The 25,076-nt window shown below is 37.6% G+C and overlaps 2 protein-coding genes across 6 annotated transcripts in view; one reads left to right on the top strand and one right to left on the bottom strand.

Moving 5' to 3' along the window:
* The window catches only part of LOC139936729 (nucleoside diphosphate-linked moiety X motif 6-like), a 106,002-nt gene that overhangs the window by 66,459 nt on the left and 14,467 nt on the right, over positions 1–25,076 (top strand). The window contains exon 1 of one of the 5 annotated variants that reach the window (XM_071931627.1): positions 22,539–22,608. The exons of 2 other annotated variants lie outside the window; for them this stretch is intronic. The gene's annotated coding sequence lies outside the window, so the exon portion shown is untranslated. Of the gene's footprint in view, positions 1–22,538; positions 22,775–25,076 lie in introns of those variants that run through there. 2 more of the 5 variants (XM_071931626.1, XM_071931625.1) reach the window with 2 other exon arrangements.
* On the bottom strand, positions 5,419–22,426 carry LOC139936730 (NEDD4 family-interacting protein 1-like). Its single transcript, XM_071931628.1, has 7 exons — positions 22,178–22,426; positions 20,968–21,070; positions 20,438–20,592; positions 19,581–19,650; positions 17,864–17,988; positions 16,572–16,638; positions 5,419–11,775 (listed from the first exon to the last, which is right to left on the bottom strand). The coding sequence occupies exons 1-7, from the start codon at positions 22,202–22,204 to the stop codon at positions 11,675–11,677; spliced, it is 648 nt and encodes a 215-aa protein (XP_071787729.1). The 5' UTR covers positions 22,205–22,426; the 3' UTR covers positions 5,419–11,674.

Raw genomic sequence — 25,076 nt, 5'->3', positions numbered from 1 at the left:
AGCTCTCCAATATTGTTACCATGTAAGTTTTATGCTAAGTGTCCACTGCCTTTAATCATTTTGGAAGCAAGCAACCAAGCAGCTCATCGCTGTTTGGCTTAGTTCCTCACACGGTCAACGTGTACAAAGGTTTCCCCAACAACATTTGCGTATTGAATAATAGCTGAAACGACCTCATAATAATAACCCAGGGGCAGGGTGTCACACGTAGAGGATAAGGCCTGGATCAGTTATGATTGTGTGGAAGAGTTTTTTTTTAAATCCTTTCTGCAGGCCCACACTTTGAAGGTCTGCTTCATGGCTGAAAGATCGAAAAACATTTGTTGTGTGGTTTGAAATTGTCCATGAAATTACCCAAAATGAGTGTCACTAGAAACAGACCAAGCCTGAAGGGCAAGGACATCTTAGGTTTTTTTGGAAAATTAAATTAATAATAATAATACTGGCTTCTTATAATAGCGTGCATATCCGTCACTCAGTGACGCCCCTGGCGCCGTAACATACAGTATTTCCTGCATGGTATGTGGAACTACGATTGAATTATGAGACCTTAAATCCTGTATGTAGCACCTTGTAATGGTTTACAAAGTTCATGGCGCAATATGCTGCTAAACAAACCATGAACACCGGGGCGAACCCTTTCTCTTTTCGATAAGTGCACTTGGTTCTTTTACGTGCGTATACGTACACAACACACAGGACCAATGGCTTAAAGCCATTGGACACTTTCGGTAAACAGTATTGTCCAAGTCCCACACTTCGTGTATCACAACTTATATATAAAATAACAATCCTGTGGAAATTTAGGCTCAATCGGACATCGGAGTCGGGAGAAAATAACGGGAAAACCCACTCCTGTTTTCGCGCGTTTCGCCGTGTCATGACATGTGTTTATAACAAATCCGTAATTCTCATTAACGAGAATTTATATTGTTTTACCGTTTTCTTAAAAAGTAAAGCATTTCATGGACTAATATTTCAAGAGAAGTCTTTCACCATTACCTTCTGTAAACCCTGTAAATTATTTGTAAATCTGTGAACTTTTTTTTTTTTTTCTGTACCGAAAGGGTCCAATGGCTTTAATGTCCCACCCGAGGGACGAAGCACCATGGTTAAGTGTCTTGCTTAAGGACACAGGTGTCACGACTGATGGCACTCGAACCCACACTCTGTTTAGAAAGACCAGAGTTTGAATCCGGTGCTCTAAACCGCTCGGCCATGACAGTTGTCAAGTTTTCCCATCACATCCTATAAACCGAATTGTGGTAGTGTTTATTTGGTGATACTTTTAAAGGCAGTGGAGAAACTAGACTGGGCCCCTGTCTTTTTCAGCAAGGATAAAGACAGGTACCTGCTACTCAGATCCAGTGATTGGATATCATTGGATAAATGAGCTAGCTTTCTATAGATGCCCAAACAGCCGCCATAGAATTTGACCGCGTATCTCTATGTGAAATGAATGTAGGTCAAAGGTGCATGTACACGCCGGCTTGAGGCCGGTCTCTGGCGTTGTTCACAAGCCTCGAAGTGTGACGTCAGATGTTCAGGCTATATGGAGAAACTAGGATAAATGGCCAATTGAAAATGTAGTTTCCATTTTGTATTTCTCTAAAACAAGCCCCTTCTTAGTGTTCTCCTTATGCCATTCAATATTTTTGTTTGTAAAATAATCTGATGTATTGTTAGTGTAAAAACAGGGTACAGCAACATCCCAACAAGCAAATTTTTTGAAATAGTGTGCCATACACATTCATTCAGAAATGCGTATGAGTGTTTGCTGTCTGTAACATAACTAAGCACACTGAGAACCCAGACTGAGAGCAATCTTAGTTCACAAAATTTCGTAATAAACTTTTCATTTTTCATCATTATTATTTTTGGGGGGAGGGTGGTGGCAATAATAGCAACTGAGTGTTGCTAAGGATTGCTGCAATTTTTGTAATTTTTTTTTTTTAATTTTATGGAAAAGCTTTTACTTTTACGACACACACCAAAAAGCCCACAAAATTTTGTCAGAAATAATAACCCAAAGAGACAATTGCTCCTCAATGAGTAACTAAAGCGTGTGAAAGCAAGAAAGTGCTGACGCATGACATCTATAATAAAAAATATAAAAAATTGAAAACTCATAAAAAGAATACTCTCATTCCAGATCTTGCGTGCACGCGACGCATCATAAATTATAATTACTCTTACAGTCACGCGTTGATGATTTCAATCATGGAGTTGGTGGGATTTTCTGGTAGGCTTTTGGAAGTTGGGATAGATGGGACTAATTCAAGAGTTACAACTTTTACTTTTATATGTGCGATCACTGATCTGTATCTGTCTGGGTTTTGTTTTTTTGTTGTTTTTACTACCATGGGGGGGGGGAGTAAGAACAACTCAGCCATACTAATTGAACAGGAATTATTATGTTTTTAGTATCAATTTTTTTCTTCTTCTGAAAAGAGGAAATGGTTTTCTGTTTGTTTCATGCATGACTGGCAAGTTAATTGGGTAAACTACTAAACTTTTTTTTGTGGGTAGGGTTGAACAACTCAGCTATATTTATCGAACAGGAATTATTATTGCTATGTTTTTTGTTAATATCAGTCCCTTTTTACCTTTTTTCTTCTTCTCAAAAGAGGAAATGAAATCCTGTTGGTGCCATGCATGAATGGCAAGGTGATTGGGTAAATTACAAAATGATTTTTGTGTGTGGGTATAGCTTGGAATTAGGGACAGATAACTTGAATTTACCACCCAAGGTTTACCACGCTGGGAACAAACTTAATTAAATTTCAATATTGCAGTTGGTTCATTGTGTGTTAATCTTTTTTAAATATTAAGACTAAAAAGTTTTTATATTTTTGTGTGAACCTGGATTTTTGTTTGTTTGTCTGCAGATAATTGTTTATTTATTTATTTATTTATTATTATTATTACAAAAAAATTTTAACCCTGTTTTTTGGAAAATCCTTATTTAGTTGTTTAAAGTCAGTTGTTTTACCCACGATTTGTGTGAACACAGTAGAATAACAATGTGAGCCTAAGCCCTACTTATACCATAGAGTAAGGCTTTGCTTTCACTTATTTATACCAATTAGATTATGAATCTCATAACTGTACCAATCCTCCAGAGAAATATTTATATCTAGAGAAATATTTCCATCTGGAATAGCGTCCAAGTCCAGAAAATAGCATTAAAGCCATTGGACACTTTCGGTAAACAGTATTGTCCAAGACCCACACTTCGTGTATCACAACTTATATATAAAATAACAAACCTGTGAAAATTTAGGCTCAATCGGTCATCAGAGTCGGGAGAAAATAATGGAAAAACCGCACGTTTTGCCGTGTCATGACATGTGTTTAAAATAAATCTGTAATTCTCGCTATCGAGAATTGATACTGTTTTAATGTTTTCTCAAAAAGTAAAGCATTTCATTGAAGAATATTTCAAGAGAAGTCTTTCAGCATTACCTTCTGTAAACCCTGTAAATTATTTGTAACTCTGTTTTATTTATTTTTCTGTACCGAAAGTGTCCAATGGCTTTGAAGCTCCCCAACATTTGCTTATATTTTGATAGCTTAAAGTAAAATGTAGTAAAATGTATAGTTAGATACAGTGTTAGGTGAAAAAAAAATTTGATTCAACTTTCAGAGTTTTGCAGTGGACACTATTGGTAATTACTCAAAATAATTATTAGCATAAAACCTTACTTGGTTACGAGTATTGGGGAGAAGTTGGTAGTATAAAACATTGTGAGAAACGGCTCCCTCTGAAGTGACATAGTTTTCGAGAAAGAAGTCATTTTCCCCGAATTTGATTTCAAGACCTCAAGTTTAGAATTTGAGGTCTCGAAATCAAGCATATGAATGCACACAACTTCGTGTGACAAGGGTGTTTTTTTCTTTCATTATTATCTCGCAACTTTGACGACCGATTGAGCTCAAATTTTCACATTGTCGTTATTTTATGCATATGTTGAGATACACCATGTGAGAAGACTGGTCTTTGACAATTACCATTAGTGTCCACTGTCTTTAAGAGTGGTTTTGCCCTTATACTACTTCCACCCCCTTCCCCACGAAGTTATCCCCCAATTTGAAGCCACGACATGCAATGTCCACCAAGCTCCGAGTATCAAAGGTGACACTTTGATTGTTATGGTTTAGAGGTTGGAAATCAGTTCTTTCAAAAGACAAACTAAAATGTATTTAACTGGCTAAAGCCCGGTTCATACTTCCTGCGAATGCGAATGCGAATGCGATACGAATGTTGACGTCACAAATTCGCAACGAATAATTCGACTCAGCAGTTCGACTCTGTTCAACTCACTTGCGAATTACGCTGCGAAAGGAGGGTTGTGACGTCAAATTTACGTCAAATTCGCTTCGCATTCGCAGGAAGTATGAACCGGGCTTTATCCTTTGAATTATGACAGAATATCAACAAACTGAGAATTTAAATGTTTTCAATATTTTTTCAGGAATTTCTTTTTAATTAGATTTAAGAAATATTCTTAACGTAGAATGTGTGTTTATATTCTCAAAAAGTAGGGGGTGCAGTAGTACATTCCCGTACCCCATCCAAAAAGTAGGGGTTGCTGCAGCACCCACAGCAGCAAACCCCTCCCCACGTCACAGCAGCAAACCCCTCCCCGCGTCACAGCAGCAAACCCCTCCCCACGTCACAGCAGCAAACCCCTCCCCATGTCACAGCAGCAAACCCCTCCCCACGTCACAGCAGCAAACCCCTCCCCATGTCACAGCAGCAAACCCCTCCCCATGTCACAGCAGCAAACCCCTCCCCACGTCACAGCAGCAAACCCCTCCCCACGTCACAGCAGCAAACCCCTCCCCACGTCACAGCAGCAAACCCCTCCCCACGTCACAGCAGCAAACCCCTCCCCATGTCACAGCAGCAAACCCCTCCCCATGTCACAGCAGCAAACCCCTCCCCATGTCACAGCAGCAAACCCCTCCCCATGTCACAGCAGCAAACCCCTCCCCACGTCACAGCAGCAAACCCCTCCCCACGTCACAGCAGCAAACCCCTCCCCACGTCACAGCAGCAAACCCCTCCCCACGTCACAGCAGCAAACCCCTCCCCACGTCACAGCAGCAAACCCCTCCCCACGTCACAGCAGCAAACCCCTCCCCACGTCACAGCAGCAAACCCCTCCCCACGTCACAGCAGCAAACCCCTCCCCATGTCACAGCAGCAAACCCCTCCCCACGTCACAGCAGCAAACCCCTCCCCACGTCACAGCAGCAAACCCTTCCCACGTCACAGCAGCAAACCCCTCCCCACGTCACAGCAGCAAACCCCTCCCCACGTTATCATACAAGCCTGATGCTCCTTACATTTTTATTTTCACAACATACATTAGGTAAAAAGTACAAAAACAGATAGGCACAAAGAAGCCACAATTAATTTGCAAGTTTCAGTAGAGATGCTTTATTAATTTTATTCCTTTGTTTCAATTCTGAGCTAGCAAAATTGACTAATTACAAACAAGAAGAAGTAATCCTTTCATAAGCTCCCTTTTCCTTTCTCTTTCCTCAAACCTTTGACGTTAAATTGATGTATTCCAAGAAAAAATATATATAAATAAAAATATTTTTGAATATTTAGTGTCGTAAAATTATAAAGAAGGCAAAATTTCATGGCACTGCATATCCAAGAATTTGGCACTTCCTGGCGCCCTGTAAGTCACATTCTGTTATGTGCCATAGCGGGGCGTAAGCGCAGAATTCCATGGTAAGCAGTGCCATGAAATTGGACCTTCTTGTTTGTACATATTGGCACAAACTCATAATATGCTAAGATGGTTAATAAGAAAACCAACCCATCTTAAAGTTGCTTGCCACATGTGTCAAGACCGGCACTTGAACCCACACTCTGCTGGTCAGATAAAAACAGAGCTGGAGTCGAGGGGTGGATTTCACAGAGTTAAGACTAGTCTTATCTCCACTTAAGACGAGTAACTCGTCCTAACTTGTCCCAACTTTGGACTACCCATACGTTTTTAATATCTCCTAGGACTAGTCCTAAGTCTCAACTCTTTTGAAATCGACCCCAGGGTCCAAGCAAATTAATATTCACCAAAACTTGCAAAGCACGGAATAGTATTGCTTAGCAGAAACAGGTTACCAGCCACCATTACATTCAGTTTGCATTCTTGTGGTTGGTGGCCCATTCAATTTTGGTTTAGCAAAGAAATTTGTCAAGCAGTATTTTCTGTTTAACAACTCTATGAAATTAGGCCCAGTGCACTAGACCACTCAGCCACAACAGCAATTTGAATAAATTGCATGCTATAAAAATTGTAGCCAACATTTAGACGACTGCTCAAAAATCTGCTGTGAACTGAAAAACAACCCACTAACCTACACCCCATTATTAGCAAGCTTTTTACAACACATCTGTGTAGTTTCACAATTCCAGAAACAACATTGATATAAAATGTGTATGGCTCAAGTTTATGTCCCAAAGTATGAAGACAAAAACCAAGAGCCAGATTGATGATGGAGCATTGATATCCCTTTATTTCCAAACTGGTTCTGGATATTTTGTCAGCACATAATGAAAGAGGTTTGCCTTACTTGCCAGACCAATTAGACCAAATCCACCGGATTTTTATAACAAAAACCTATATTATGAGATTCATACATGGTTGACCGATAATATTAAAATCTTCCCCAAATACCTTTTAAAAGTTACCAATCAGTTGTAAAACACTGTACAGTTATGTTCAGTAACAATACATAATTAACAGACTGGTGTACTACAGCAAAAAAAAATATATAACTTCATTCATCCCCGTTTACATTCTACAAATAGCAGCCCCGGAACATCTACGTAAATATACTTTTACACATAATTCGGTTCCCGTGCATTTAAACACATTTCTCCCCAGCCCCTCAACAAACGAATCATTGTGCGAAAATCAAACAGACCATCAATTGTGACTTGTTTCCTTTACAGCCAAGCGAGCCAGCGCCGCAGTTATGGGAGTGACATTGTTGAGTCTAGTTTGCCACAAAAAAAGGACCCTCAAATATTTATCTTATCCAGCAGTGACACACCTTCGCTTTTACCCCCAAACCAGCCCCAATTTAATCACTGCAAAACTATTGTTTACAGCTCCCAGCAGAATAATTATTCCCACTGTCAGGTGGCCCATCGGAGTTTGTAAAAATGCAAGCAGTCAAAACAAGAGCGCCCTTTTCTTTTTCTTTTTTTTGACGGGCAGTTCGGGGTCAAGTTGAGACCCAGACTCTACTCAGAAAATGTCGCAGACAAGTAAATATATCCTGTAGACAGATCTGTGTGCAGTATGTTTTGAAATAAAATAATAGTCATCGGACGGACGAGTATTGTACTAAATAGAAAGAGAAATTGTATCAAATGGTTTATAATTACTTGTACTGGTGAAGGCTACAGACATGTCTACATTAAAGGGAGGTTATACCTTTAATAATTACATTTTGAGAAATGATTCCCTTCAAAGGAATGTTGTTTTAAAGACAAAGTCAGTCACAATTTCCTAAATTTTAATATGACTGCCCTCACTTTTAAAGACACTGGACACTATTGGTAATTGTCAAAGACTAGTATTCTCAGTTGGTGTATCTCAACATATGCATAAAATAACAAACCTGTGGAAATTTGAGCTCAATCGGTCGTTGACGTTGCAAGATAATAATAAAATGAAAAACACCCTTGTCACATGAAGTTGTGTGCGTTCAGATGCTTGATTTCGAGACCTCAAATTCTAAATCTGAGGTCTCGAAATCAAATTCGTGGAAAATTACTTCTTTCTCGAAAACAACGTTACTTCAGAGGGAGCCATTTCCCACAGTGTATTATCCTATCAACAGCTCCCCATTACTCGTTACCAAGTAAGGTTTTATGCTAATAATTATTTTGAATAATTACCAATAGTGTCCACTGCCTTTAATTAACCATAAATGAAGGCCCGTAGATAATGGATTGACCAACTGGTTTTTTTTGGTCATTCAATTGCAGGAAAAATTATGTAAATTGTAAAAAAAATGTAGCCCTTGGAAAAATACTTTAAGGGCCTCTTCTTATAAATTTTGCTTGATGACTGTGTACTATTTTAATGTGCATAACAATGGTAAGATACAAAATATAAATTTTTCACAGATGTTGCACATAACTAATACATGGTACAAAGATTGCCAAGCTGGACAACTTCCCTTGAAACATTTGTGCCTGAAATGCTACGAAAACAATTAATTTTGATCTCGCATCATCCGTAAAACATTGAGAACAGTGATGGGATTTGTACACTATTTTCTTCTGACACTGGTGATGTAGGCCTATATTTTGTACTGGGTTTAATTTAATGACACCAAATTATTTACTAAGCACATGCAGACGACTTTCAACAACAACACGCAATCTTGCAATCCACCACCTCGGATTATAAATCTATGCTTTAATACGAAAATACAGTCTTCCAAGAAAGTTTTAGATAGACCAAAATAAAAGACCAGTCACAAGCAATAAATATTTCATGCAGGACATGCAGACATTTGTCTTACTTTGTAAAATACATTGGTCCCTGGTGGCAAAGGAAACACCAGGGACACTATATCAAATGTCATTTGGCTCTGTGTAGCTCTATGGTGTAAGCACTAAGCATGCAATCTGCTACTAAAAAAGGGCTCTAAATCTGAAGAAACAAAGTGTAACAAAAATTCAGGGTTTCTTTTTGTTCTTCTTTTTCTTTGCCTATTCTGTCTTCTACTTGCCAAAACTTCTCTTATATCCACAATAAACCCCTTTACAACTGAAATGTCAAAAGGGACATGTTGCCTTGAATCGTGCAAATTGTTGTATGAAAATCGTTTGAAACCGTTTGTTATGAAATGCATATGGTTAGAAAGTTGTTTTATAAGTAGAATAATAATCCACACAGTTGTGCCTCAAAATTGTGTGGTTTTCCTTTTATTTTGCAAACTAACACGATCAGCCACTTTGTGGAGTAAAAAATTTGACTCCACAAAATGGCGTCTAAGGAAAACCATGCAATTTCGAGGCATTATTGTGGGGATCATTTTATTCTACTTTTAAAACACCTTTCCAACCATATGCATTTTATAACAAACAGTTTTAATAACATTTTTCATAGAACAACTTTCCGATCCAAGGCAACGTGTCCCTTTAAGATCTTTAAAATCTTGAATACTTAAGATTCAGTTATCAAGGTCCTACTGACTTCCCCTTCCATTCCTCCCAACACACATATTTTTTATTTATTTTTAAAGTAAACCAATTCTGACAACTTAATACCACAGGACTTTTATAATTACATCCAAACTAAAAATGGCTACAAAAAAGTCGCCTGAACATTACAACAACAAAAAGACGCAAAATGCGCGTCTTTTATTCCATTACATCAATCCAAACTTGATTAACTTTGATAATATTATTACTTGACAGATAAGTTTCAAGGTGCTTTAAAAAGTTTGCATACACACATTGATTAAAAGGGAAGGTACACCTTTGGTAATTGTCAAAGACCAGTCTTCTCACTTGGTGTATCCCAACAGTAAGCATAAAATAACAAGCCTGTAAAAATTTGAGCTCAATTGGTCATCGGAGTTGGGAGAAAATGATGACAGAAAAAAAAACACCCTTGTTGGACGATGCTTTCAGATAGGAATACAAGACTTCTAGCTAGAAGTCTTTTATTATTTTAGTGAGAAATTACCTCATTCTCAAAATCTATGCTACTTCAGAGGGAGCCGTTTCTCACAATGTTTTATACCATCAACAGCTCTCCAATGCTTGTTACCAAGTCAATTTTGAAGTTACTATTTGTTTTGAGAAATTACCAAACATGTACCTTCCCTTTAAGCAAATTACCATTACCATAACTATTGACAAGATTTTACCAGGGATTTTGGACAGTACAAAAATTGTTGTCCTTTCACATGAGGTAAATTTTGTAAAGTTTGACCCTGCTCTTGTGTGAATTGAGCAGTATAACAGGACAAGCATAACATTCTCTGTGAATGAGGTGTAGTTAAGAATTGTTGTTTTAAGACCATTTAGCAACTCTATCTAGCTGCTTTAGAAGGTAACCAGTCACAAGTTATGTAAAATGGCATGTAATTTGTTTATGGTGACCAGTTGTTGGTAAGCAAAGTCTTTCTGTGCTTAACACATTTGTTTGCTGTGCAAGTATTTTTAATTTGAAGCTGCGTACCAAAAGCGCGCATTTTCAAAATAACTTATTTAGCCTATGCCATAGATCTAAGCCAAAGCCATCATTTGCGAACAAATTATTCCTTTGCTAAGAAAAAGTATACAGGCCAAAGTACCATGTAATGTATTTTGTTTTACTTGGTTTCCTGCTAATTTTGTTTTGCACAGTAATTTTCTAAGCACCAATATCTTTATGTATTAGCTTTATGTACATGTACTTGGGGCCCCAGTTTTTGCTTGGGTGCCTCTTTATAGTAGGTGATAGATTTAACATTTTCTCAAGTAACATTTGCAGAATCTGAAGTTAAGGCAGTTGAGGCTCTTGAGATTCTTCACCAAACCACCAAGCTTTTTGGTATTATCTACCCCTCAGTCTTGTCATGATTTTGCCAACATGTTAACAATAATAAATACCCTTTTCCAATAAAGGGGGGGGGGAACAAAACACAATTGTGTGTTGTTTTGGAGATAAAAAGTATGATTGTTAACAAGAAACTGTCAGTTCAGTACATGATCTTTCCTGTGATCTTAATTAGTTGAAATGAAACAAGGGTTTCTTTACTTTCAGTTTTGAGTTCAAGTTTCCGCATTTTGAGTTGTTTGTCTTGAGTTGCCTTTTTCAGGTTTCGAATTACAGTTTTAAAAATTCAAGTTGACTTGAATTTTCAAGTTGACAAAAAAGTCAACCCGAAACTTGCAGACTCCAACTAGAAACTCTGTACTCGACAGAACCTAATACTCAATAAGCCATTTGTGTGTTAGATTTGAATATTGTCTGGTACAATGACGTGCTTAATCACAAGTTATCACTTAAGGTTGAATTCCTCAGCCTATCGTGACAGTTGCTATGTCACATGATTAGGGGCAAGCTTTTGCTTGGTTACGTAATTAGAGACGGTGAACAACCATACATGATTCTGAATGGATGTGTATGGCACAATGGTACCTGGGTCTGCTCATCTGGAGGTTGTCATACAAAAGCTTGCCCGAACCATTTTACATAGCAACTGTCTCTATAGTCTGAGGAATTCAAATGTAAGTGGTAACTTGTGACCAAGCAAGTCATTGTAACGGACATTATTCAAATCTAACTCACAAATGGCTTATTGAAAAAGTATAAAATCTTACAGCTTTTTGAAGAAACTAAGGAATTTTTTTTTATAATCCACTTGTCTATTTATACTATGAAGGTTATGTTACCACTATTAACTTCATCAGTGATACTCAAGCTTTTCTAATTCCTTGGGGAAAAACTAGATAAATCTAGAATCAAATTGTTACAAAAATGCTTTCTGAAAAAGTATTAACGTTTTATAAGTTTAAATTCCTCATAAATTATTATTAAATGATGTGAGATTTCAGAAGAGTAGAGATGTTTCCTTTAGTTAATTGTCAAGAGTTGTTTTCTGTTGAGAGACTTTCATAAAGGAATCCTCACCTCATCTACATGTTCTGCCAGTAGACATACTGTATGTTTTTTCCACCCTGTAGTTGGCGTTTGATTTTTAGGTACATGTAGATCCCACGTCCACAAACCAGCACACCTGCAAATTTCAGAGGAAATTATGTTTTTCCATATTCAATTCACAACACTCATACAACTCACTTGGTGTATCTCAACATATGCACAAAATAACAAACCAGTGAAAATTAGAACTCAATTGGTCGTCGAAGTTGCGAGATAATAATAAATTTTAGTGGAAAATAACTTCTTTCTCGAAAACTACGTTACTTCAGAAGGAGCCGTTTCTCACAATGTTTTATATTATCAACAGCTCTCCATTGATTGTTAACAAGTAAGTTTTTATGCTAACAATTATTTTGAGTAATTACCGATAGTGTCCAGTGGCTTTAACATCAATGTGATTTTAGTCAAGGTTCCTTGATAAAGATTGTGTGAAAGGGCTTTAAGTTTCCTACAACAAAGATCCCCCTTTCCCCTGAAAATAATAAAAATAAAAGCACCAAAACCCAAATTCCATCTGGTCCTCATCTCTATAAAATGACAATGTTTTGATCATCTCCGATATTTATGGAGCATTAAAATCCACACTTTATTGCTGCTTGAAGAACAGCTCCCCAACCTCAGTCCATCCCCCATCTAGAGGTAGGCCCCTTTTGATTTAGTAATTATCATTCCACACCTGTCTTCATCAACTGTGAAGCTAAGAAGCACCTGCCTCATAGGGGGATATGGCTTGGAACATAAACAGGTGCAATTCCAACGAGGCTTCCTTCCGGTAAGGCTTTCTCAAGCTCTCTCAACAACCCCCTTAAGATGATGTTTACGCACTGATTTCTTTTAAAGAGGTTTTTTGTTAATGGATGCTACAGCGGATATGACCGGTCGGCATTTATTGATAAGGTAATTAATAAAGCGCTGCAGAGTCAGTTAATCAAGTAATTATGTACTCATATCTAGTTGTAGTTAATGGAGCGATGGCGACACGCATATCACTCAGAAGTTGAAAAATGTGGCGCAGCTTTGCATGGGCTGGCTCTTCAGTTGAGTTCTCTTTTTAATCAACAAATCATGACATTGTGTTTGATGCGCCGTCACTTGAAAAAAAATTTATTTCAAATTAATTTGATTTAATTGTACAAATAAGTAATGACCGAGATTCATGAAGTATTAGTCATTCCTTTACTACTAATTGTATTGAAAATGTGGCGCAGCTTTGCATGGGCTGGCTCTACAGTTGAGTTCTCTTTTATTAACAAATCATGTTATTGTGTTTGATTTGCTGTCACTTGAAAACAAATTTATTTCAAATCAATTTGATTTAATTGTACAAATAAGGAATGACCGAGATTCATAAAGTGTTAGTCATCCCTTTTTCCAAATTGTATTGGGGGGGGGGTTAAAGAAATTAAATGAATAAATAGTATACAAACATTGAGGATCTTGTAGTTTTTTTCAATCATAATATTTTGTATTATTTTGTATTCCCATATATCTTATGGGAAGTACCACCTCACCCTGGCTCTAAGAAATGGAGGGTTGTCTGGATAGTTCTTCTAACGTTTATTTTGATACAGGCCTATATTTTAAAAGGAAGTGGACACTATTGATAATTTCTGAAAATATTTGTAATATTTATATCATAAAATCTTTCTTGATTACAAGTAATGGGGAGAGGTTGATAGTATAAAACATTGTGAGAAACGGCTCCCTCTGAAGTGCCATAGTTTTCGAGAAAGAAGTAACTTTCCACGAATTTGATTTTGAGACCTCAAGTTTAGAACTTGAGGTCTCGATATCAAGCATCTGAACGCACACAACTTCGTGTGACAAGGGTGGTTTTTTATTTCATTATTATCTCGCAACTTCGACGACCAATTGAGCTCAAATTTTCACAGGTTTGTTATTTTATGCATATGTTGAGATACACCAACTGTGAAGGCTAGTCTTTGACAATTACCAATAGTGTCCACTGCCTTTAAACTGGAAGTTATTATATACCCTAATGTGAAAATATGTTTTTCCATCTTCTTTGTGATTTGGTAACTTGTTATAGTATTTCGTTGTTTTCTTCTGTTGTTTGCCTGTTGTTTTCTTCTGTTGTTTGCCTGTAGTTGTGCTTGTCCCTTTTCCCTTTTTTTTTTTTTTGTTTTTTTGTTTGTGTAAACAAGGGTCCCCATTTAGTGGGCCTGTGTGCCTGTTAGGGTCTTCCCTTTTGCACCAATGTAATTTTTTATGTATTTGTGCAATGAATGTAATAAAATAAAATAAAATAAATAATGATCACTTCTCTCTCATGAAGTGCCATACCTCGCCTAGCTCTGCAGCCATGGATAGCCCATCATTTACAAAGCCGCTTCAGGAAGACCATGAACCAACTCAACAAGAATGCATCCAATAATTAAGAGCAATTCTCAGGGGGAAATAGACGTTCAAGAAATAAATAATAAAAAACTCTGGCTAGAGATACATTAGCCTGGATATCTGGAGAGTATCCGGCCATCTTTGCAGGCTAGAGTAAACATCCAGCGATGGATTAGGATCATAGGCAGCGCATCATGAGAAATGATTAATACTGAGAAGGGGGGGGGGGGGGGTGGTTGTGAGTCCCATGATGTTATGACAAGAGATAAGAGGCAGTCTGTAACTATGAAGATATGGTCTAACCATGGTCTAACAGTCTCGCTCTACACTCAATTAGACCATGAAGCTTGAGGATTATTAATTTATTATACATTGGTGTATAACAGCGATGCTCCGAGGTGTGTTTCACTCCGAATATTACTACTTATTTTTCATTTCTTTATACCTATTGATGCACAAACATTGTTTGAAACAATTCTATGATCAAAAACCCATTGCAAAGATTAACAAATGCATCTTTAGAACCACAACAATTGTTCAGCCAGTTTTATATCAATTTTTCCTACAAAGACGTGTTTTCCCAAATTTTCGCTTTACTTTTCACCAGCTCTGCACATTGTGTTTGGGATGTCACAAAAAATGAATGTCTAATAATTTGGTTAACTTTATTTTTAACAATTTGATGGTCAAAGACCCATCGCAAAGATACAAAAATACAAATCTTTTAGAACTGTGATTGACTTCACAATATCAATATTTCCTACAAAGACATGTTTACAAAATTTTCTCTTTACTTTCCACCAGGCTCTACTAATTTGGACATGTCTGCACTGAACACCTTTTTTTTGTGTTGTGTCACAAAAACTAAATGTGTACTCATACGTTTTAAAATATTTCTATCTTATATACTGTCAAAGTTACGCATAGTCTTTTAAGACCCAGCAAATCAGTGTCGTTGTTGCCTGTTTCAATTTCCACATTGAAATAAGCATGATATCAACGCGCACAAAAACCCCAGAAAAAATACGTTAACTTTTGTTTAAAATTGATTTTATGGCGAACATTGAAAAATTACCAAGAACCTGCCACCTTTCTGCTTACATAGTACCAGTCGGTGCTCTATTGACTGAGCTTAACTATCTAATCTAGCCCTATGCTGGAAGTCTCTCTATTTGGTCTATATGTTGTTTGTCGTCAAAGTACGACTACAGGCTTTGATGAAGTTTTCACATGTTTTTTTGTATGGTGTACTTATTATAGAAGTACTTTTGCCCCCTGATCACGTACCAATGTAGGATCTAAAGCTTTTGCTGCAACTGGAACCGTCTTCCTCAATTTGTTTGTTTAACCAATTCCCCCGAGTTCCTTCAAATCACAATTAAAAACCCACCTCTATCCAAAGTTATTCTACTTTGTTTCATTGTTAATTGCATTGTTTTGTCCGTAAAACATGTATTTTGTACTCTTTTTGTTTGGTTGCTTTTGTTTTTCGTAAGCGCTTTGTAACGCTTTTTTAAACAGCGCTATATAAGTAAGGTTATTATTATTATTATTATTATTATTAGAAGGAGATCCTGAGACTAGCACAAGACAGGATAGAATGAGGCAAACATGTGTCAACTGATGATGATGATGTGTTTATTAGAAACTAGAGGTTGGTTTGGTTTACTCTATCAAAAAACATTGCTGTACGTTCCCTTTTTAATGTTGATCAAGCTGTACCTGACAGGAGAGGGCAGTATTCACATTACACAGTGTCTGCTACTCTTAAACAAAAAGTGTACCAATATTGAACAACAGAGGGCAGTATTTACTCTGAACAGTAGGCGCCAGTTTTTGTGGGGGCTGCCAGGATGGGCATTATTACAGGAGGCCTCAAATTAACCCATGACACTCACAGCAATTACCGTGGTGCCCTTTATTTTTGATGTGGTGCCCTTTGAAAAGTTCTAATACAAATGTACACTTTCCTCATAGAGGGCCCCTCACCAGAGGAAATTTTCCATGCCCCTTCGAGAGCAAAGATCAAGACCTGTTATAATGTAGATGGCCATGGTAGAATTCCGCATGTTTGCAAGAATTCAATTGAAATTTTCCATACCCCTTCGAGAGCGAAGATCAAGACCTGTTATAATGCAGACGGCCATGGTAGAATTACGCATGTATGCAAGAATTCAATTGAAAGAGTTTTGGTTTATGTTAAGAATAAATCATATGTTTAATTGCTAAGTGTGCTTTTGTCTGGTGTAGTTCTTACAAAAGCCATTGTATAAGGTGTTTATATTTTGACTGGCGCGACGTCTTCATAGGGGCCCAATTTTATAAAGCTTGTAAGCACAGAAAAATCTTGCTTAACAGAAACTGGTTACCAGTCGAAGTTCCATAAAGTTGACATAATTGCAAATGGTGCCCACTCATTTTTGCTTAGCAAAGGAATTTGCTTAGCAATATTTTCTGCTTAAAACAGCTTTATGAAATTGGGCCCTGAAGGTTGTTGCAGACAAATGTACTTACCACTGAGTGTTAGAGCAATGAGCAGGCATGTAGCGCCCCTTAAATATAAGCTGCAACAATCAGAGTACTGTCAACAAAACATACAATTAAAAGCCATGTTACCATAATCCTAATACTCATACTATGAATAGTGACGGTTCTTTCCAGGATTTTTCAAAACTCTGGGGCATTCTGGCCCTAAATTTTGGAAGTTTGGCCCGAGCACACTGAATTGAAACGAGGTCTTCAGTAAGTTTTCTACTTGGTGTTTATTGGTTATATAAGCCCCGCTGTGCAATCTGGGGGTATTCTAAAGTGTTTTGCCTTTATAGAAGTATAATTGTAATTTTGATCACAAAGGTGTATTCTGTGCACAGAGCCATCATACATAACCCGAGCATATGAGTGGCTTCAAATAATGGTCAACACCCTGGAAAATTGTACAAGTGGACCAGAGTTAAGACTAGTGCTGGGCGAATAGTGAAATTTTGTTATTCGGATACCGCTGGCCAACTATCCGAAATTAACCGGATATTCGAATAGTTTTTTTTCGCCGCTAGAGGGCGCTGTTCGTTTGTGAATGAGATCTTCTGGGCGGATTGATATTAGTTTAAGACAGTGTCACTCGGTTCATTCATAAAAATGACCGGATCTCATTTAAAGATGGCGATTTGCTTTTTCTTTTGATCGTGGATGACTCTACGTGAAGGAAAACTGTTGTAATCTTTGAACAAATTACGTCAGAAATGTCATTGTCTTAACTCTTCACGGAAGTGAGCATAGTTAAATACTTAATTTATGCTGTTTTATGCTGTCTTAATAGAAGTTTCATTAGGATTCAGACAAAACATTCATGTCAGTTGTCGCCCGACGTCCGCGGATATTCGGATATTAAAGAATATCCGGTTACTTGGTTGTATTTACAGAACTATCCGGTTTATAAATAGCTATTCGCGCCCTATGCGGATATCCGGTTAAGAAAAAAAAGGCATTCGCGGTTACGGATAGGAAAACCTATTCGCCATTAACCGGATATTCGAATAATTCGCCCAGGCCTAGTTAAGACACCTTTTTGATCAATCTGAAGCAACCCAATTCATTTGTATCGGTTGTGTTTTTTGGTGTGTTTTTTGGGGGGGGGGGAGGGGAGGGTGAAAACTTGGACATGTGTTCCAGACACGCTAGCTTTAATGTTCTGAGGAGCCCTTTCACTTCTTTCTCTTGAGAAAATGTCTGTCCAATACATTCAAGACGTCTAAACAAAATTTGTATTTATTTCTAAAAAAAGACCAGAACTTTTAGAGCAATCTTACCACAGCAATGAGCGTCCATTTGACCATGGATGCCCCAAATCCTGACAGAGCACCGTATCGTCCAGCCACACTGACACTGAGACAGTATGCAAACAAGAATCCTATCCAGTTGAACAGGAATGCGACTGCACAAACAAAAAGAGAGAGATTAAAAAATATGGTTAGGGGTTTTTCTCTCTCCAGTTGTTGCTCCTAATCATATATCCAGGCAACCATTTGACAACCATCTTAATGATGGTGGATTCAGGGACTCCAGTTTAGTTCAGCCCCTTGAGGCGAGTACAGGGGGCAGTTGTAAGTTATAAGGTCAACTGTCTGTGTCTCTCCGAATCGCAGGGGGGAGGGTGTCAACTTCCACCGATGCATACAAGTATTCATGTCTTGTCATGGCCGAGCCATGTCTTGTCGTGGTCTAGTTCACTGGACCCAAGCTCTGGTATTGTCAGCAACAGAGTGTGGGTTCGATACCAGGTCATGACACTTGGGCAAGGCACTTAACCATCATTGCTTTGTGAAAAGTCGAGAAGGTAGTGAATTTTGTTCTACCAGTCAGGCTCCTATTGGATGATACCCATGCCTACATCCTTTTGGACTGAGAAGGGGATAACCGTGTATTAACCCAATGAGTAGTAGCAATGTACCCCTGGTGGCAGTTGATTTGGGTAGATTGCCCAAATCTGTTAAGTGTAGCCCTCACCTTGAAGTGGCCGTCAAGCCTTTTGATTGATGTAAAGTGATCTCTCATGAAAAAAATGCGAACAGGAGTTGGCTGATTTGCTTAGTTTTTCTCTTCTTTTTTTTCCCTTTTCTTTCCAGTCTTACATAGCGAATGTATCTACCAAACAAGGTACTCAAGGTACTCAAGGCGCTGAGTATATACAAACTTTCAGAAAGATAGGTAATTGCAGTGATGAATTTTGAGACCCAATTATTCAGCACCTTTTAAGGGTTTACAAGGTGCTACGGTGCATAAAGCAGCCACAGCCAGGAACACCGGGGCAAACCCCTTCTCTTTTTGAAAAGTCCACTGGGTTCTTTTACATGCGTAACACAACACATGGGACCAACGGCTTTACACCCCATCCGAAGGAACCACCAGAGTTTGAATTCGGTGCTCTTAAAAGTTTGGCCACAACACTTCCACATGCTGTAATAACAAGGGTTGCTATGCTGTAATAACTCTCCACATGGAAAGATACATAAAATTCGTTTTAGTGTTGACTCCATCATGCTAACACAATCTTTGTCAAGTTTAATTATTAAATACTTGAATTAAGAAAATCCAAGACAATAGTAAACTTGTTCATGAAAACAAGGTAAGAGGGAACAACACTACCTTGGATTTTGGAAATCTTTACATTATCGCCAACTTACTGAAAAATCAATTACTGCGTTTAAAGAGTTTGTTTATTGTTATTTTAAAACAGATAAAGCCATAGCAATGAGAAATGGATCACTCGATGACCTTAACAAAAAATGGGTTAATATCTTTTAATTCGAATTTTCTGCCCGGTTTATGTCTCTTTATGAGATGTCTAGTTGGTACTGTCTAGTCCTTGGTCTTTTTGTTGTCCATTCTCGTCTGTCTTCTGTCCGTGGTGTTCTTGTTTACTGCCCTTTAGGCATTTTTGTTTAATTGTGTTGGTTGCTTTTTCTGTGATTTTTTGTTTTTGTACGGTTTTCTTTTGCATAATGGAAAAAAAGATAAAAAACTTACTGAAAAATGCTACAGTAAACATCAAGTCCCCTCCGAGCATTGAACCAGAATCTTCTTTCAGGTCATCTCTCTGTAAAAATAAAGAAGAAACAAAAAATGACTTGAAGAAAAAAGAATAGCAGGCCTGGGAGGCCATGTCCTTCGTTGCCCTGGTCTTGGCCTTCAAACGATTTCTGTAGACATTGGGATTTTCCAATGGAAGTGCCCTTTGTAAAATGGCCTTTCCCTCTCAAAGATGAAAGTCTTGGAATAAATAAGATGTTGTGATATTGAAGTCATGTTGATAAAACCCAAGAAGTATTCTTTATCCCGAATGCACATTAATACATCCATTTAGACGATCAATGTTTTTAAAGTGATGTTTAGCAGACACTCATCACACTGACAATTGTCTTCTTCATCAATAGATAGAGCTCAAGTTTCCCAATTTGCGCCTTCTTGCACTCTATAACCTTTGGTGGAAACTCATAACCCAAACTGTTGGTCTCTGATAACAGTGATATGGTGGTGTGCCTGATCTCATGATGTTCATATTTATAATCGCAAAAGCTAGCTAAGCACAGAAAAAACTTGTTACCATCCACCATTCCATACATTTACATTGTGCGACCGTTGCCCCACTTTATGGCTTAGCATATAAATTATCTAAGCAGTATTTTCTGCTTAAGAGTCAGCATGAAACTGGTCGGCCCAGTGAAATTCTCATTCCACTCAGAATCAAACAAAACATGCAATTGGATTTTGAAGGTTGAGAATGGACACAGTCCACAGCTCTGCAACTTGACGTACGCTTATGACCAATAAATTGCAGTGTCAACAAACTATATAACAAACTGGGTTCTAGGAAGTTATCTTACGCTCAGCAGCCCAGCTTGGACAAGTTTCTCTTCCAGTGTAGGTTGAGTCCATCCCTGCTCAGAAGGTAGCAGAGGTTTCTTATCACCATCATCGTCTTCGTGTTGATCATCGTATGCTGGAGGAGGTTCATCTGGAATACTTTGCTCTTCATCATCTGGAGTTCAAATTAACAAAATAATCCTATAAAAATATGCCAGGTTTTCTTGAGATGTTTATTAAAACCCCTACCCTCGGAAATAATTCTATATCCTCTTTTGTCAAAGTGAAGGATTCCGAAGGACCAAGGGCTGTAGGCCCAAATATAGTTTGCCTATCACTGGGTCCTCATTTAAGTCACACGTATTTCATAGGAATTTTTACTTGTGCACGTGTGTACTCTACGATACTAGGCATTCTTCGCTTACACAGGTATAGTGCAAACATTCAGGGCTTGCACAGTAAGCACAGAATGGTCATCGTAAGCGCAGAAGTCTGAAGTAAGCAGAGCCATGATATTGGTCCCCAGGTCCTTTGCTGCAAGGTTAATTACCTTTATGGATGGGTGCACCTGGCTGAGTGTCGGCTGGAGATGACGGAGGAATGACCAACGCTAAGGTCACACGCGTGATTGGATTCTCTTCATCCTTACAGGCCTGGTGTGGAAAAGAGCGACAGGTTTATTAATTTCAAACAAAAGCAAGAAATCCACATTAGTTAACAACTAAAGACAAAAGATTTTCAAAACATTTTTTTTGGGGGGGGGGGTGAAGGCGAAGCATGACCGACACAAAACAAAATTAATGAATACAAATACGTAAACAAAAAAAGTATTATCAGCATGTACTCAGTCAATAATTTATAATGTTAGAAAAATAGTGATGCAAAACATCCTAGAAACTGTTCACAAAACCTGGTCGAGGCAGGTCATTTCGCAAATTTCGTATCCAACAAATTGGACTCCAGTCATTTTTCCTACCCAATAAATTTCAAACCAGTTATGAAATGAAGTACCCCACCCCTACTTTGATGACAACAATGACTACGCTATGACATCTGATGGTCTCCCAACTTCTACAGGGCACAGCTGCAGATTCCCCATAAATTTACATGAAAACGAGTCAACGAAGCTACTCCTACCTAGAAGTGAGGTTCGTTCCGCTATCATCTCCGTTCGTGGGGTGATAGCATTTTCCCCAACACAATGATGATATTTTTGGTGAACATTGTTGGTGATATTTAATTTTAAATTAAAGCATTAACAAACATGACAAAGCCCGTTTTCAGTTGAAAACCAATCAATGGCCCAAAATCAGAGGGAGTCTGTTGACAGTAATTTTTCCAAGTATTTTAAACCCACTAATTAATTACGTGGGCTAATTTCCTCTCACTCTAAACTCTGTCTGTGTCACACTGACGTCACTGGTCACAAAAAAACAACAATGGAGAGTTCCTATATAATTTTGAGGTGAATTTTTTCTGAAATTACATCCGATCATCACATGTGACATAGACATAGCATAGGAGCATTCCATAGGAGAGCTCCGATGTTTTTTAAAACAATAATGTATTTACTAATTTCCTTTGTTTACTCAGGAAGTTATTTGTCTGGTTTCTGTGCTCATTTCCTGATTTCTTCTAGTTATGCGTTCTGACAATATCAATGACATTACTTCTCTGAAACTAAAAGTGAAGTTCCTGCTTCGTTCGAATAAAACACAGAACAACAAAAGTCAATAATATGTTGATTAATAAAAACTTACATCTGCATACGTAGGTGGTTTATCCATTTCGGCAGAGTTTGAAATCAACACAGAAATGGCATGTGTGAATCTGAAAGACGATCAGAACTTCTAGGATTGAAGACTAATTATTTTGAATGGCGAAAAACTATTTGAGAAATTTACATGATTTGTTTTGTTTCGCCACAAATTTATCCACACACGACGATTTTCGTCAATGTGTTTTGTGCAGTTCCCCTTCCTCCACTTTACTGCACATAATCCAGTCATCAAAATAAATCACTGGTTCGCGCTACCATAAAGCGAAAGTGTTTGCCAGCGAAGAAGATCTTCTCGTGAAATGTCGCGATATCGGAAGTAAAACCTCGTGAAGTCTCGTCAAGATGGCGGCGCCCATGGACACCGGTTGGTCTGTAACAATTTCCGTCATATAAAAACGCGTAGAGAAGCAGGTATTTCTTGTATAAATATAAAGATTTACTGACACTAGTCGTGGAGGGGACTCAATGCTTAAGTCAAGTGGTTCCGCAATGATAACATTCTCAGAATACGGTAAAAACTAAAAACTGCTGCCGATCGAAATTTGATGCATGCGGCTGTGTGTGTGTGTCGTGTGTGGTGAGTGATGCGGTTGTTGTATTGTATCCTCTGCTTACCAGTTATCACGCTATTATGCCTTTTTCTTTGAATTGGGGAAAAAATTAATGATGCAATATATCAACCGATGCCCTAATTATCTTCATTTGTTAATACGAAGTATGCAAACATATATTAAAACGTGATGGACATTGAAATGTTCACACCACACACCGATCTTGGATGACTTCAACTGGCCCCATTTATTTTGAGTTTTTCCTATTTTCACGGCAAACAAGAAAGTATGGTTTCCCGGTGAAGCCGTACATGGAAGAAACATCTGCAGTGACTACAAGTGTTCTTTGAGACTCTGTGTATGACTGTATAGCCAGCAGTTGCCTTCATTTTAGTCAAAATATTTTTTTATTAAATTTTTAAAATTACCATGGTAACTTGCAAAAAATTTAAAAAAATAAAACAAAAATAAAAAGTGTGAATAATTACTGGCTTCAAAATCTGATTTATATTTATTTATTTTTATACTTTTTTTCTTAATATTTATAATAAAGCATATTAATAAACAGTGATAATTGAATCAACAAGCTGATGTTTAATTTTAATATAAATAATAGTATTGATACGAGGGTTACAAAATAAAAATCTCAAAAAATATTAGAAAATGATATAAGGCACATGGCTTCTTTAAGCCTCGGTATTTTTCTTTAAGAATGCTCAGCAAAACATTCAGTCACATGATTTTGATCATCATGAATTGTGAATTGAAATAGCGTTTGATGAAACTTTTTCGGTGGGCAAATATTTTTTTATGGCCTCAACATTATGACATATTTTTGTACCTTGTAGAAATGCCTAAAATACCAACTTTTTGCATTTACAAGTGCAAATGACGAGTGGAGCCTTACGTGTTTCTAAGTTTTGGTCAAAGAAGAGGAGACTCTTTGCTTGGCAAATAAAACCACACAATTTTTTATCTAGGGACTGTTTACATCGCGCACAGAGAGGTAAAAGATTTGCCACGATATTAGGGACACCTCGAAAACAGGACCTCCTACGATATAAAATGTATTTTCATTTGTATGTATTGTTGTATTGTTGTAATACTAATATTGTGACTCGTGAGCTGATTGTATTGTTGCATCGTAGGATGTCCAGTATTCAATCAAAGTGTCCTTAAAATAAAATTGGGATAACTTTCCGCATGGCGCCACCACTTTTTCACTCATTTTTAGAAATAGGGATATATCAATCAGGTAAATAAGTTCCTATATTATTTCATATCAAATGAAAAAGTGGTGGCGCCATACGGAAACTTTTCCTAAAATTGATGAGACAAATCGTTCACCTCTCTGTGCGCAATGTAAGTAGTCCCTAGATAAAATAATTGTCATGATTGTGGTTAGGGTAGAACCAGTATTCAGTAACTGGGGCGCTGTACTCTTTTTTTCAAAATTTTGACATTATCAGTCGCCGTACGAGCACGACCGATAATGTCAAAATTTCGAAAAAAAGAGGTACAGCGCCCCATTTACTGGGTCTACTCTAGATTGTGGTTTGACTTGCCAAGAAAAGAGTCTCCTCTCATTTTCAGTCTCATTTGACCAAAACTTAGGGATAACTTTCCGTATGGCGCCACCACTTTTTCACTCATTTTTACAAAAAGGGATATATCAATCAGGTAAATTAGATACTATATTATTTTATTTCGAATGAAAAAGTGGTGGCGCCATACGGAAACTTTTCCAAACTTAGAAGCACTTGTATGTAAATGAAAAAAAGCTTTGGTATTTTAGGCATTTCTACCAGGTTCAAAAATATGTCGTAGTGTTTGGGCAATATCAAAAAAATGCCCATCGAAAAAGTTCCATAAAACACTTTTTCAATTAACAATTCACAATGATCAAATCATGTGACTGGCTCAAGCATTGTGCTAAACATTCGGGGGAAAATGGTAATTACTCAAAATAGTTATTAGCATAAAACATTACTTGGTTAGGTAATGAGTAATGGGGAGCTGTTGATAGTATAAAACCAAACATTGTGAGAAACGGCTCTGAGCTAACATAGTTTTCATGAAAGAAGTGATTTCAATTAGATTTTAGATTTTCAATCAAGCATCTGAAAGCATACTACTTTGTTTGACAAAAAAGGGTGTTTTTTCCCTTCCATTGTTAGGCTTATCTCGCAACTTTGACGACCAATTGAGTTCAAATTTTCACAGGTTAGTTATTTTGTGCATGTTGAGATACACCAAATGAGAAGACTGGTCTTTGACTATTACCAAAGGTGTCAAGTGTCTTTAAAGGTTTAGCTCACCAGTGGTTTG

Source organism: Asterias amurensis, chromosome 4, assembly GCF_032118995.1.
Source record: "Asterias amurensis chromosome 4, ASM3211899v1".
NCBI classification, from domain to species: Eukaryota; Metazoa; Echinodermata; class Asteroidea; order Forcipulatida; family Asteriidae; genus Asterias; species Asterias amurensis.
The sequence above is the reverse complement of the archived record's forward strand: the minus strand, read 5'-3'. Positions and strand labels throughout refer to the sequence as shown.

Bases quoted from the DNA above. Each gene is read 5' to 3' on its own strand.
- LOC139936730 (XM_071931628.1), bottom strand. From the start codon at position 22,204: ATGGATAAACCACCTACGTATGCAGAT. The intron at 20,593-20,967 runs GTAATTAACCTT...TTTGAACTCCAG, and splicing joins AGGTGCACCCATCCATAAAG to ATGATGAAGAGCAAAGTATT. The intron at 16,639-17,863 runs GTAAGATTGCTC...TTTTGTTGACAG, and splicing joins AATGGACGCTCATTGCTGTG to TACTCTGATTGTTGCAGCTT.